At 33.9% G+C, this 15,054-nt stretch overlaps 2 protein-coding genes across 2 annotated transcripts in view; one reads left to right on the plus strand and one right to left on the minus strand.

The window, feature by feature from the left end:
- LOC113513157 (transmembrane protein 94) overlaps window positions 1–11,065 on the plus strand; it is a 31,711-nt gene extending 20,646 nt beyond the window's left edge. The window contains 12 exon segments of the mRNA XM_052903356.1: window positions 1,278–1,410; window positions 2,462–2,614; window positions 3,233–3,361; window positions 4,009–4,088; window positions 4,665–4,788; window positions 6,164–6,199; window positions 6,719–6,841; window positions 7,090–7,257; window positions 7,601–7,874; window positions 9,068–9,161; window positions 9,892–10,068; window positions 10,783–11,065. Coding sequence (XP_052759316.1) covers window positions 1,278–1,410; window positions 2,462–2,614; window positions 3,233–3,361; window positions 4,009–4,088; window positions 4,665–4,788; window positions 6,164–6,199; window positions 6,719–6,841; window positions 7,090–7,257; window positions 7,601–7,874; window positions 9,068–9,161; window positions 9,892–10,068; window positions 10,783–10,855 — 1,564 coding nt within the window. The 3' untranslated portion in view covers window positions 10,856–11,065.
- Window positions 11,066–11,117: 52 nt separating this feature from the next.
- Window positions 11,118–13,984, minus strand: LOC113510839 (dual specificity mitogen-activated protein kinase kinase 6). Its single transcript, XM_026894377.3, has 3 exons — window positions 13,658–13,984; window positions 12,992–13,157; window positions 11,118–12,225 (listed from the first exon to the last, which is right to left on the minus strand). Exons 1-3 carry the CDS (start codon window positions 13,723–13,725, stop codon window positions 11,455–11,457), a joined length of 1,005 nt encoding a protein of 334 aa, XP_026750178.1. The 5' UTR covers window positions 13,726–13,984; the 3' UTR covers window positions 11,118–11,454.
- Between the last annotated feature and the right edge of the window lie 1,070 nt (window positions 13,985–15,054).

Here is a 15,054-nt window from a genome sequence, read left to right on the forward strand (position 1 = left end):
TAGTAAATATATTTGTATATATGACAATATCAATATTTTATTTGGGCATTTCCTAATATAAGATAGTGTAAGTGGGTAGAGTATAGAGTATATTTAAGAGTATCTATCTATCTAATTTACAGTATTCAATTTATTGGAAATAAATAATTGAGAAGCAGTTTTAAACACGCTTACGATTGGTTTATAAGACGAAACGAATAGAATAGCCGAATGTTAACGGTTCAATTCAACAATGGCTCAATTTCTTTGCATTCGAAATTATACAATCCTTGGGACTGAAGTGAGTATATTTTATTTATATAAAAAGTAGGATAAGAAGACACAGTTTTATTTTCATCTAATGATAGTAATTCAAGTGGTTTTATTAAGAATGTAATATTTTTTAAGATAAACGTAGTTTAGTATTTACTCCCCTTTAATGTTATTATTTTATATAATATTCCATTGTCCCTGTGAAAAGGAATTACTATCATTTATGAATGGCCACTGTTTATTTTGGTATGTTACATCAATTGTGTACATCAAAATATATTTCCAAAATTAATTTTTATTTCAACAGTTAATAATAAAGAGTGCTATAATAATATAAATTATTGATATCCACAATTGACATAGAAGTTGTTAAATTTTTATACACATACAAAAACACGCCCAAATCATCAATTTATTACAAAACCTTCATTGTTACAGTAACATTACTGGATACTAAAAAAAAAATTTGGAAAAATTAAATATACTTAGTGTATTGAATTTTTTTAATACAGTATATATAATTAGTTTAATAAACAATTTGCTAGAAATTGACCATTATTAATTTTGCTCCAAAGAAAAAAAAACAAATGTAACAAATGTAATACAAAATTTATGTTCTAACCTTAGATTATATAAATAGAGCATCGATTCTCAAAAACGGGTCAACTTTTTGTCAGCTAATTAATTGACTTATTTTTTTTTCATCAGTATCCTTTATGTTTACGCGTATAATGTATATGTATACGTATCTATATTTACATATTAATAAATAAAATTAGTTTTTACGCGTTAAAAAACAAAATAAATATAGAAGTTATAACACTCAACTATTTATCACGCAAAATTGTATAAAAAAATTGACTCGATTTTCTTGAAGCCTTTATATAGAGACACTATCTGTATAATCTAAGGATCTAACATGCCACTGACATCTTATGCTCGCCTTACGCTTATACTCGTGGTATACTTTCCAAATGTGCGATCGTTGACCATTGCTATATATGTTTGTGTGTGTGTGACGTCAGCCACAAGATGGCGTCGACGAAGGCGATGTCGATGTCGGCCCCGGGGGCGATTAACCTGGAACACACCACCGTCAAATTTGACAACGAGATCAAGAAGGCTCGCCATTCTATAACCACGCACAGCGGTCTGAAGGTATGTACCTACATATCATACGTGATACATCTACGTATGTGCTTGATGCTACTTTAAGATGACAGTGTTGTCGAGTTGATTTTATGTCTTAAAGGGCTTATCCTTATAAAAACATCTCAAAAACCTTTTTTAGTTATTTAAGTGGTTTGCCTTTTTCTTTTGCCTTAATATTTATTTATTTATTTACAATTTTTATATGTTTGTTTTATTTATATTATTTTTACCTGTACATTTCCTGCATTAAATTACCCGCCAATTAATTATTTTCTCTCTCACTGCACTGGGTTGGCTGGATGAGATTTCTTTTAGCGATAAGCCCACGCTTGCTAACAAGTTGTTAAACTAATCGCTGTATCTTTTTGGTCAATTGTATTTTATTGTAAAATCTTCATTGTACATAATTCATACGGAATCAAGTGCAATAATGAATATATAATATTTCAATTTGGAAGAAAGTGATAAAATACACTTAGTTAATAAAACCTCTTTTAGGTTATTATAATTAATACAGAAATAAAGACTAATATTCTGTAACTGTCAAATATTGATACCGTATCAATCACTATAAATATTTATAAATAACTGTTTTATATAACAATTTATAACAAAGTTGTTGAATAGGTGCTTCTATAGGTACCTAATAAGTGGCTATGGGGGGGGGGGGGGGAGAAGGGATTGTTATCAATAGAGTTTGACAGCTCCATTGCTAGCAATATGCCCTATTAGGTCGACCTCCACGTGGTTCCCCCTGGAAACCATCGTGAACAATTCTTGTGGAATTCGTCGTGATGGGCTAACTGATCTACTTCATCCTCACCTCTCATCCTTCACTGGTGCCCCGCCGGTGTATACCGATAGCGCGGGTGGGGTTACCATTCCATTATAGTCCATTAAAAAAAATAAGTGGCTCGGTTTTATATGAGATGTCACAAATTTTTTTAGTGGAAGAACTGCGTTGCGAGATTTAGACTTTTTTTACATTTTATATTTTTGATAAAGTTATATACAAATGATCATGTGAATTGTCGTCTCTTATAAATTATCGATGCAGCGCGGCAGTATTGCAACGAGCCACCCATCTTCGGACTCGCTGCTGGACGAGGGCGAGGGCGCGGGCTCGCCGGTGGACGCGTGCCGCTCGCTGTCCTGCCTTACAGACTCCACCGACCACTCCGCACCGGTTAACTTCGACATGAGCAATAGGGTAAGTTTATTGTACACGTCCGCCGAACAATGAGTAATAGGGACTAAAAGCCCCTTAAAAATCAATGTCAGGTTTAGTCTTTGTACAAAAATCGATTGCTTGGGTACCTCTGTCCCATTCGTGTTTCAACCGTGAAACAGTTGTGTTTGCATGGCAGTGTTTCGGTATGAAGGATGGGATATAGCGTGAATTTACTGGGTACAGAGGAATAACACCTGAGTCCTCAGGAATGGCAACGCATGGGGGGTATCATGGGCGAAACACTATACTCTGTTATGTCCATGGTACTACTCATGTCTATAGGCGAAGGTTACCACTTTCCATCAGGTGGGCCGTCAGCTTGTTTGCCATTCTAAGTTGTATAAAAAAAAAGGTGGATCTCCACACGGTTTCCCCTGAAAACCATACATACATATCTGTCACTGTCCTATATTGTATCACGCTTATTCTTTATCATCAACATCATCATCATTATATCATCCATTAACTGTCCACTGCTAAATATAGACCTTCCCCTAATCAGGGGAGTGCCAGTAGTTGCCACGTTTGGTAGGCGTGTTGGCAACGGCAGTTAGGTTTTGCCTATTCTGTATGCTTATTTTATAAAAATGTGTCTAGGCGAAGTTGCCGCGCGGCATCGAGAACATCAGGCCTCACATCGAGCAGGTGGATAACGTGCCTCTGCTGGTGTCACTGTTCACCGACTGCACGGCGCGCTCCGTGCAGCTCATGGTGCAGATCATGCAGGTATGCACAGTCGCACACGTCCGCCTCAATACCAATGTATTACGTCCAATGATATTTGTTTATGTATCAAGTATAAAGTGCCCATTACATGGTTACATCAAAAAAATTTACCATAGACTACGTTTTAATTCTAACTTTTTTATATTATTTTATTAAATATTTAACAGGTTACAATTAATAAAATTAAAAACATGTATAGAAAAACAATTGTATGAACTAGACTGAGACCCAGCCAGCCATACTTTAAGTATTTAGTAGTTAAGCAGTTGGCAAACTGTGTTAAATTATGTATTATTATAAATTATATAAATTATCTGTATTAAAGGTACATAAAAATATATACTCGCGACTAATGGGCTTGTAAGAGGCATTTGTCGACCGTTGACGTTAACGTTTTGCAACGTGCCCACATTTTACTATACATATACATAAAATTCAACGTAATATCACATTTTTCGTGATTTATTTTTCAATTTGCTCAAGTCGAATGACTTATCGCCTGTTTTACACTTACTCTTTGTAGAATATGTACTATATTCGTACCTAATAAGTACTATATATCCTTAAACAGATACTTGGTTTACAAATATCATTTAATATATATGTATATACACACACAAATAAACATATTTTGTTTACACGAACAGGAATACGGCGAAGTGGTCTGCGTCATGGGATCGGCCGCCAACTGTTTAAATATGGAAATATTTATGCAGGCGGATGCCAGGTATTATTTATTACTATATACTGTATTATTTTAATTTACTATTTAAATATTATATTGTTTACTAAACATGAATAATGTTCGTTTTTACAGAACAAAAAGAATGCTAAAGATTTCGCTTGCTATTTTTGATGACACTGTTACCTACTACTAATACTGCCCTCTGGTGTTAAGTATTTCTAGGAAACCTTCGTTATGCCTTTAATATAGCTTACCAAATGACGGTTTTACGTACCCTTCAAAGTATGCAGCGTGTGACAATCATTAAGATTCCGTACCAAAAAGGTACCAAAGAACCCTTATGATGCGACTTCATTCGTCTGTCACAGCGCTATATCTAAGCATCTACTAATGTTATTGTTTTGCAATTTGGAATTATTTTATATATTGTTAACCTACACATATTGCAATGGAAATAATTGAAAAAATATTTTTATTTTTTTGAGAGGGGGTCCAAAGGGGATTCTCAAAATTTACCTACTAGTCCAAGTGGGGTTACACATGAAATGGCTTTATTTGTACATTTTAAAAATAATTTTTATGATGTGTTTTTATTTATTTTTATGTTTTCTATTTCAGCATAGCCGTTGAACCTCTATATCCAGTGTTGTGCCAAAAAATGCCACCATACCAGGTCCCCGGAAAATGTGTTGGGCCCATAGACTTGGCGCGCTCACTCAATTCGATACCTTGCTCATTATCGGTAAGAGATAACTCATTTTACTTGCCTAATAGAGGCTTAAAATATAGAACTGTTAGGTTATTAGCAAAAGACTAATTGAAAGACGGACTTTTTCAGGCAGAAAAACCTGTGACACTGCAACCTTTCCATAATCTTTTGTGTTCGCCCTTTTTTTAAAAGTTCGCTGCTAATTCCTATCAACGACAGGGATTTTTAGATATTTATTGTAGCGACGCTTTTTATCTTCTCAGGATATAGAATGTGTTTTCCAAAAGAGATATATCGTTTATGTATGAGTGGGCTACAGCGACGCATTCAGTACTACGATGTTTCTTCATCATTGTGACAAAATTCTGCAAACACTTTTTGGGCAGAAGTCTAGTTGGGCCATGTGCTTGTTTAGTTTCCAGTGTCTAATGAGGGTCCTAGTTAATAATATATATATATATATATATATATATATATATATATATATATATATTTGGATTTTGGATTTGTTTAATTTTGATATTTTTAATAGTTCGTAGTACTGAAGTCAATTCCATTGCGCCATGTTTGTAAATCTATTTCTAAAACTAAAATTTCTATTTGATATCACAGCAAAATCTTTATTGTATAGTCCCATATTACCTAATTTCCTAATAGATTTAAGGCAATATTATTATAATTTTAGTACATGATGGTGCATAAAGTAGTAATTTTGCGAAATTATCAAATTATAATATTATATTAAGAGATAAGAGAAATATCTCCCAAAATCGGCCCAACTGTCAATAATTTAATGATTATTCCATTAATTCTTTCTTCTTTTTTTTTTATTAGAAGGAAAGTAAGCTTGCTTATCAGTTATTTAGTATCTGTAGTACTAGTTCAGCTTAGTTTAAGTTTTCGATGACATTTTCTAATATGTTCAGTGGCATTTAATTATATATAAATATTAAAAATATATACCGTGTGGTCCCGGCATAAAGGCCTGACTGCGATTGGCAACTCGCTTGCCAAACGTGGCAACTACTGGAATAACTGTTCAGCAGTGGACAGTCAATCGACTGAAATAATAATAATAATAAAAATGAAAAATATAATTCTGCAGCTCTATAGACCAGATAAAATTGAAAGAAAATATAGATTATGTTATCGCCCATACTGCACTCCAAAATAATTTATACAGGCAGGTTTTGTATCTAACAAAATACTTGAGAGTTGGACAAAATTTTGTTTTGTATTTCGACTTCTTTTTTGGAACAAAATATCAATTTTAGAAATATTATCGCTGGGTTGTAGGTAGAAACAGTCTTTATGATTATCCTTGCCTAATACCTCCGATTAGATCTTCAAGGATAAAGGTATTAGGGGATAGGTAGCTTCAATGTAATCTATAATATCTATTGTGCAGATCATGGCTGTGGGCGATGATTACACGTTCCAACGGGTTGGCCGTCAACTTGTTATTCTAAACTAGCAGCTTGTTTGCTTCTATGTTTCATAAAGAAGTCTCTAATTAATTTATAATTGTTAAAATTTAAATAACAATTTTCATAATTGCACGCTGCGCATGAAGCTGCAAAACAAATGGCAAAACCAACCATTTACTAACTACTGTAGTAAAAAGGTAAAATGCTTGTAGCATTATTGTGTATCGTACACATTGTGAACACCTTCATATGTGATTAATTATTTTAAATATTTTAATATTTCTATGTTAGTTATTGAAATTTGTCATTGTCTATTCACTGTGAAGAGTATACTAATACTAACTGAACATACTATTATATAAACTTTATTTATGATACCGTCACATATGTCATTAAAAATAATATTTACACAAACACAGATATAACGAAAATGACGTATGCTTGTATGCCGCTTTGTTCCTAGTTATGTAGTAAATACTATGTTATAATTAATAAAAATGTCTAATAATATAATATACATGTATGTGTGTGTGCAGATAACGCGCGACGCCGACGTGTCGCTGTTCACACTAATCACAATGTCACGCCACTTCATGATGTGCTTGTGGAACAGCACGCAGTTCTGGCTTTGCAGCTCCTGTTTTATTGCTTTATTGCAGGTATGTTATTCTGAGTAATATTTTAATTTACATTATATTGTCTGTATGCTTGGGTGCCGTGTATATAGGCAAGCTCACTGTCGCTGAGCGCGGGGGGCGCGGCGTGGGCCGGCGTGGTGTGCGTGCGGCCGCTGTACGCGTGTGTGCCGTGTGTGTAGGTGGGGTCGCTGTGCGCGTTCCTGCCGCTGTCGCTGAGCGCGGGGGCGCGGCGTGGGGCCGGCGGCCGCTGTGTGTGTGCGTGTGTGTAGGTGGGGTCGCTGTGCGCGTTCCTGCCGCTGTCGCTGAGCGCGGGGGGCGCGGCGTGGGCCGGCGTGGTGTGCGTGCCGCTGCTGGCGGCGACGCTGGTCTTCGCGCCGCTCGACGCAGCGATCATGCAGCGCGCCGCCACTCGCCCGAACCTCCATATGACCGCGCAGGTACGTACCCTTCAATGCTGATTCGTTTTAAATATAAAATTTAAAACGTTTTGAATTTTGGTGTAATTACACGCACTTACTACTACACATACAAACTATGTGCCACTTCTATAACCCAAGTAGCAAGTGATATTTAGTTTACTTCACACCAGATTACTTATAAGATAAAACTGAAAGACTATTATATATATAATTTATATATAATTCTGAGGTGTTATAAATAGAAAATATACATTCAGAACCGCCAATTGTACAACTTATTTAATTACGTATATAGTAATTCGATTTTGTTAATAACAATTAAAGCAAAACCCAAATAAAAATTCACATAATGTATTTACAGATGGCGGTGTTTGTGTTCTGGTGTTACGCATGCAAGTTCCTACCGTCTGCTATATCCATCCTGATGCTATACGGGTTCACGTTGCGCGCTTTCTGCGAGCAAATATCCGCGGCGACCAACTCCACGTCGTGCTGGATCGTGTACCCGGTGAACTTGGACGCCGAGCCGGCAATAGACTTGACGCAGCGCAGCTGGCACGGCTGGGGCGATGACTTCTACGACGGGTTCTATCTCGCGCAGCACATCACACTCGCGTTGATAACATTGCATTTAGGTACAATTTAAATTTATTATTTCACAATAAGTTTAATTTATAAGTTACTTAAGAGTGAAAGTTGTTATGGAAGCACTTCCAGTATGTGGCACGTCTAGTGATCTTAAATCAGTGTAGTTATATATCTGTGTTTAGGTCGCTATGGTAACTACATGTTCATATATAGTTGTTGATTGTAACATAAAATATATTATTCTTTGCTGATTCTCTTTATTCTCTTTAATAAAAGTATGGTTTAATGGCAGCATGTAGTGGTATCAGTTTGCCACTACATGCTGCCATTAAACCCACTTCTTGGAAAATGGTAACCATCTGCTATAGCCATCAACAGAGAATACGATGTACGCCGATGAAAACCCTTCATGCGCCACCATTTCTGAGTACTAAAATATTACCTTATAATTTCACTGTCATGCCCTACTTTTCAAACTTAAACAGCTACGCAAGCGCATGCTTCACAGCAGTAATACGACTGGGACGGAGATACTTAAATACTGCTCGAGTATGTTGGGTATAGTATGCTCCGCAAGCAGATGACTTTAGTATGAAAAATTATAATTATCTATTGTTTCAACATAATTGAGTCTAAAAAAAAAACTTCAATTGTGGCAAAACCAGTTATTTTATTTAGAAACTAAACTACTAAACCAATTTTAATGGAACCAGTCTGGTAAGTATATCCTTTCAGATGAAAAAAAAAAAACCAAATCGGTTTACAACTAGTGAAGTTATGAGGTGTCATCATAAAAACAAACACAGACCCTGCATTCAGAAAAAAATGACGATTTAAAAGTGCTTGCAAACAAGTCTACTTGAATAAAGATGATTTAAATTTGAAAAAAAAAATACAACTGAATTGGAAACCTTTTTCTTTTTGATGTCGTTTTAAAATAACAATTCGACAGTGGTTTTAAATTTAATATTTATAAACATGACGATGGCTGAAAAATATTGTCTTTACAAATGTATTGTATTTGTATTGTTAAAAAAATTATGTTACATTTGTAACATAATTTTTTTCCGCTTGTTTCTTTTATTTAGACCACGCAACTGATATTGATACCGATTCCACTGACATTTAGTTTTTTTTTTTTTTCATAAAATTTGTATGTATATCTATTACATTCTAATTAAACTTTTGTATAAGTAAATGTTTGAATTAAACCAATTAATAGTGGAACATTTGTTTGCAGTTGTGATCTCATTATCATTTGTACATCGACAATCGTCTATTTGGCAAAGAAGTTTTTGGACCAACAAAGTATGGTCGGGAAGTGTTGTTGTTTTGTAAGTATAAAAATATTTATTACTAGCTTTAACACCCCGATTTCGTCCGCGTGACTGGGATATGTTTACTGACCGGAATAATACGTAGCCTGTATCCCTCTCCATCCCATATATACTAGCGAAAAATATTAAAGCATAAAAAAATCTAAATTTTAGGTGATTTTTTCAAATGGCTGTATTTTTGATAAAAATTGTCGTATTGGAATAAGAAAAAAGCAATTTGAAGTTTGAAGTTTCTAATTTTTGGATCTGGCAAATTTTTTTTTTTAATAATACTTATCGCGCAACTTTAATGAATGTCATGAAAAATAACTTTTGCATTTTTTTTTCGATCTTATTTTTGGTGTACGAACTTGAAAAATATATTTCCAACTTGACCACCTTATGGATTAAATAGGTTATTCATTTAGCTTTAATTTTGTTTCTTTTTGGTCTCTACATGACCAGTTCTCGCTGAGCTATCGGACTTTGAATGAAAATGGATCATTTTATCTTTGTTTATCAATATCTCAACCAATGGTGACAACCAATGGTTACACAGAAAATCGACGATGGGTTTCAGAAACTTAAATGAATTCTTCTATAAGGCTCTGGTACGGTTTTTTAGAAAAACATTTTTTTTAACTTTAATATGACTTTGAAAAATCGTAAAAAATAGATCTTTTTGGGGGGTCTTCTAGAACATTTGCCACATTGTGTACCTAGCATGAGTATGTTATTTATTTTTCAGGATATTACTACAGTGTATATTCAGTGTCACAATGCTCAGTAACAAGTACGGGTTCTGCGAGAGTTGGCATCTGTGCGAGTTACAGTACCACGTGCCGTGGCCCCTCGCGTTTGGCTACGTCATCTCCCTGCTGTTCATCTTTGTGCTCAATGAATTTATCAAGTGGCAGGAGATCAAGTGCGTATTTTTGTTTGTGTTTATTTAACACAAAAGCATTAAAATAATATATGATTCAGCATCTTGTAACGGAATGCAATGATGAGATGAAAACATTAACATTATTGGTGGGTAGAACCCATTAACATAAATATTTTTACCATAGAAACATGGTTCAAATAGCGGCGTAAAGTTTATTGTAGTCAGCGTTCAGGTGATCAAATTTTTCTGTCCACGTTTCTTTGGAAAATATGTTAAATTTCATAATTGTATTTCACAAAAAAATCTAGTTTATTTTGATTTAAAAACTACTGAAGCGATTTTGATAAAATTTCTGTAAGACCAATCTGTATGTATATCCTTTCAGATAAAAAAATATTTTCCAAATCTGTTTACAACTGATAGAGTATGATGTAGAAACATAGAACACATACAACCGAACTGAGCACCTCTTTCTTTTAGAAGTTGGTTAGGACGGAAAACAAAATTGCAAAAAAGTTATATTATATAAAAGTTATCTGGTATTTATACATTAATCAATGTATAAATACCAGAGTCTAGTGATAGCCGGAAATTAAGTATAAATTGTAACTACGCCTATGGTATTGAATACAGTATTAAGATAATAAAGGATTTGTTGGCATTTCTAAAATATTTCATGTTTATTTTTACGAAATATCGTCATGGTTTAATGCTGTCTAGCATATAGCTAATTTTATATTATTCTATTTCCAGAGCCGACATCCGCAACCGAAGACGGGCCAGGTTAGATTTTGGAACAAAGCTGGGAATGAACTCGCCATTTTGATTATGACTTAAACTACTAGTCAATTACGTTTTAGTATTATTTTTTGATAGACTTGAAAATGTTAACGAAGCCAAAACGACGATATTATGTTTAAGAGAAAATGTGACAATGTACTTAACACGGTACCTAATATGCTATTTTGTACTTAATTTTTTTATTATAAGACTATTTTACAGGGACTTGACTGTTTCCAATAAACATTATATACAATACTTGTATTTTACTCACACTTGACATATTATAAATAAAGACAAAATACACGTTATAAAGTTAAATAATGTTTTTATTAAGACCAATTAGTTTGTGATGTTTATTATACCTATTTTCCAGTCAACATTGTTGTATTACAAAATTATTAATTTTAAGCCATCTCTATCCATAATTGCATATACTCATCACAGTTAAAAATATATACATTATAACAAATAATAGATTGATTCTGGACAAGTGATATTGTATAACACAACTAACGTTCAGATTTTCATCTACATATTATATAAACTCAATACTTCACTATATTAACATATTTATAAATTAAAAGGTTAATAACAATACTTACTACTAATTTTAGTATTAGTTAAACACATTTTTTCCTATTACTAGGAATCATCAGGTAAATTCAATATTTCTTGGACAAATGAGGCGACATCTGTCTCCTTGTTGCCATGCTCGACGCAAAACTTATGTGAAAAAAGAGCATTATAATTTGGCCTCTTGCGATAATCTTTTTGCAGGCACTGAGTGATTAAGTCTTCAAACTCAGGCGAAAACTTTCCGGGCGGCAGTCTCGGTGGGTCGTCGGTGACGACTTGTTTTAGGTGTTCAAATGGTGTAGGCCATGACTGATAAGGGAATTTGCCTGTTGCTAGCTCAATCAGAGATATACCGAGGGACCAAACGTCACTGCGGATGTCGTAATGTGCGGGATTGCCATATGGATCGATCCTCTCAGGGGCCATGTAAAGTTTGCAACCTGCATCTATAGTTTGTGCAATTGAGTTCACAAGGTAACCAGATATTCCAAAGTCACACATCTTCACTTCACCCTGTCTGTTAATCAGAATATTTGATGGTTTAACATCTCTGTGTATTACCTTCAATTGAGAATAGAGGTAATTGAGAGCACTGACTACAGAAAATGTTATTTTTCCCAGTATGTTTTCTGGGATGGTTCTATTGTTTTTGTACACTTTTACATAAAATTTATCAAGACTAGTATCCATGACTTCCATACAAATCCAAACATCACCTTCTCTGAACATAGCTCCATAGAAATGGACAGTATAGGGACAAGCACTGGCTCGCATAGATATATCCAAGTCCATTAACAAGCGTTTTACTTCAAGTGATTGATTATTAAAAGTGATTCTCTGAAATTATAGAAAAAAATAATGATAAAAAAAATTATACAACTTTGAATGACAAATAAGTTAACTGCCCTGGATGGTATGGATGGAAAATGATAATCATTACCTATAGACTAATCATCAGCACCATGTACATCAATACACTGTGATACCCATGGCATACTTCCTATTCCTCATTTATTGCACATTTCTAAGAACTAAGATGCTTCTGCACCTTGTAATTTCACTGCCATGTTCGCCCCTTCAAACAGACACAAAACAACTATTTGAGCATTACTGAGAGCAAAATGTAACACAACCAGGAAAGATGATGGTAAATGAAGAACTCATATATATATACTACATAGATATCCATGGACTGTGGAACACTTCTATGTAAAGCAACAGCAAAGATAATCATGGAATGCTGAGGTTCACACATAATAGAAGACATTAATATAGTCAATATACAGCATTTAAATAGCATAATTAAAAAAAGAAGTATGTATGTGATGGGCACATATAACTCTTTTATGTAACAGGATAAATTTTAATTTGTAATACATATGTTTTTCTTATACCACAAAGGTAACAAGCATACAGCCCATCTGCAAGGTAAATATTGTAGCCTATGGACACCTGCAGCACTAAGGATGTCATATGCACATTGCTAACAAAAACAACCAGTTTGTTGCCTCTCAGCACAAAGTTAAGAATAATAGCTTCTGTTTTAATAATAATTTATGATATTTATATAGATTTTAACATTCATATTACATAGAAATAATACCTTCACTGCCATAATAGTGTCACTAGGTTTGTGATGCATTTTGTCTACAACTCCATACGCCCCACGGCCCAAGTCACCTATCTTCACCAGATCATCAGCGTGTACAGTGAATGTATTTTCACCAATTGTTATTGTAGTCCGTTCTTCTAAATTGCGAGGTGGTACACTGTGAAAAATGAAAGTTTATATTTGTTCAAATAATATTTATATATAACACATAAAAAAAATATAAAAAAAATTTGAATTATATAAATTATACATTTCAAGGATTATATATACAGTGTGCTAGAGTTGAATAGTAATATTTAACTATTAGAAATCATATGCTGAGAGAACAGTTTATATAAGTTAGAGTATAGGACAATAGAACACTAATAGCCTGAAAGTTTTGTATCTCTTGGTAACTTATTTATATTTAATTATGTTAATACAACTTTATATTCATAAATGTTAAATGTTGTATTAGGCAAGACCTGCCTGTAATGACATTCTAATAAATGAGTAAATAAATAATAAATATTATTACATAACAAAACAGATCAGTCCTTTAAAGGCTCATGTATAATGTAGTAATTATTTTGAAAATTTTTCCTGTGTAGGTGGTCATTTACTACATGTTTACTACAGATTAATATACTAGCCATATTCTTTTGTTATCACACATACATGTCTTGTGTCTCTTCTCTTGGGGCGAAGTTGAACCCCGGCGGTGGTGGTTTTCTTCGCCCAGACATAGCAGCGGCGCGATTTCAGTCTGCTGTGCAACCGCAAGGTAAAGCTAAGATATTCGAAGATCAGATCACTCAACGACGAGGCACACTTGTCCAGAACATATAAGCTAAATGTTTCTAATGAGCTTAAGATGAAAAATAGGGATCTAACAAGTTTACATCACTAAAGTATAATTATTTTATCAATTCTCCTCCAAAAATGTATTTAAGAGTCTATCAGAGTCTATCAAATTTCGACAACCACAGAACACAGATTAAAAAATCAGAAATATCACAGAGTAACTTGAATTAAAAATTTTATATCCCCAAAGATGTTGGATAGTTATTCAAAGTCCATTGATTTATAGGATTGTTTGAAAAAGATTTATTTTAATTTTTTTATAATGTAATATACTATATTTATAATGAAATAAGTATATTCAAAGTCTAAAAAATAAAAGATTATAAATATTATATTTCAATTCCATCAACGACATCTAGTGATAAGATATGATTACATAATACCTATATTACTTTTTAGTAGATAATAATGCAATGATAACCTCACCTATTCTATCAGTATACACTTAATTCTAAAAGTCCTTGGCTTATTCCTAAAGTTTGTATATTTTTTACATGCAACAAAAATGGAAGTGCAAACTTATCGACTCTAACGATTCCACTATATAGTAGATAAACTTATCCCCTTATTCATAAAAAAATTAAACCTCTAATAAACCTGTTTTAGCTTTTAAACTATTTTACCTTTTTTCATACTTTTACCAGAGGCAGACTTTGTACAAAAGTCGATTGCTTGGGTACCTCTGTCCCATTCGTATTTCAACCGTGAAGCAGTTATGTTTACATGGCTGTGTTTCGGTTTGAAGAGTGGGATATGGCGTGAATTTACTGGGTACAGAGGAATAACACCTGAGTCCTCAGGAATGGCAACGCATGGGAGGTATCATGGGCGAAACAGTATACTCTGTTATGTCCATGGTACTGCTCATGTCTATAGGCGACAGTTACCACTTTCCATCAGGTGGGTCGTCAGCTTGTTTGCCATTCTAAGTTGTATAAAACAAAAACATACTAAATTCCCAATGTGAAAGAAAATGACAAAACGGTGTAATAGTTAAACTGGAATCCATCGTGAACAATTCTTATTGAATTCGTCACGATGGGCTAACTGACCTGCTTCATCCTCACCTATCATTCTTCACTGGTGCCCCGCCGGTGTATACCAATAGCGCAAGTGGGTTACTATTCCATTATTACCCTTTAAAAAAATATATATATACCATACATACCTATAAATATAAACCTACATAAACAAGAATACATATATACATA

This window comes from Galleria mellonella, unplaced genomic scaffold (genome assembly GCF_026898425.1).
Source record: "Galleria mellonella isolate WM207_F2 unplaced genomic scaffold, CSIRO_AGI_GalMel_v1 utg139, whole genome shotgun sequence".
Lineage (NCBI taxonomy): Eukaryota > Metazoa > Arthropoda > Insecta > Lepidoptera > Pyralidae > Galleria > Galleria mellonella.

What these genes read in the sequence shown, in the direction of transcription:
- LOC113510839 (XM_026894377.3), bottom strand. Translation starts at nt 13,725, where the DNA reads ATGTCTGGGCGAAGAAAACCACCACCGCCGGGGTTCAACTTCGCCCCA. An exon ending in AGAGAAGAGACACAAGACAT is followed by an intron (nt 13,158 to 13,657) that starts GTATGTGTGATA and finishes CATTTTTCACAG; the next exon opens with TGTACCACCTCGCAATTTAG. An exon ending in ACACTATTATGGCAGTGAAG is followed by an intron (nt 12,226 to 12,991) that starts GTATTATTTCTA and finishes CTATAATTTCAG; the next exon opens with AGAATCACTTTTAATAATCA.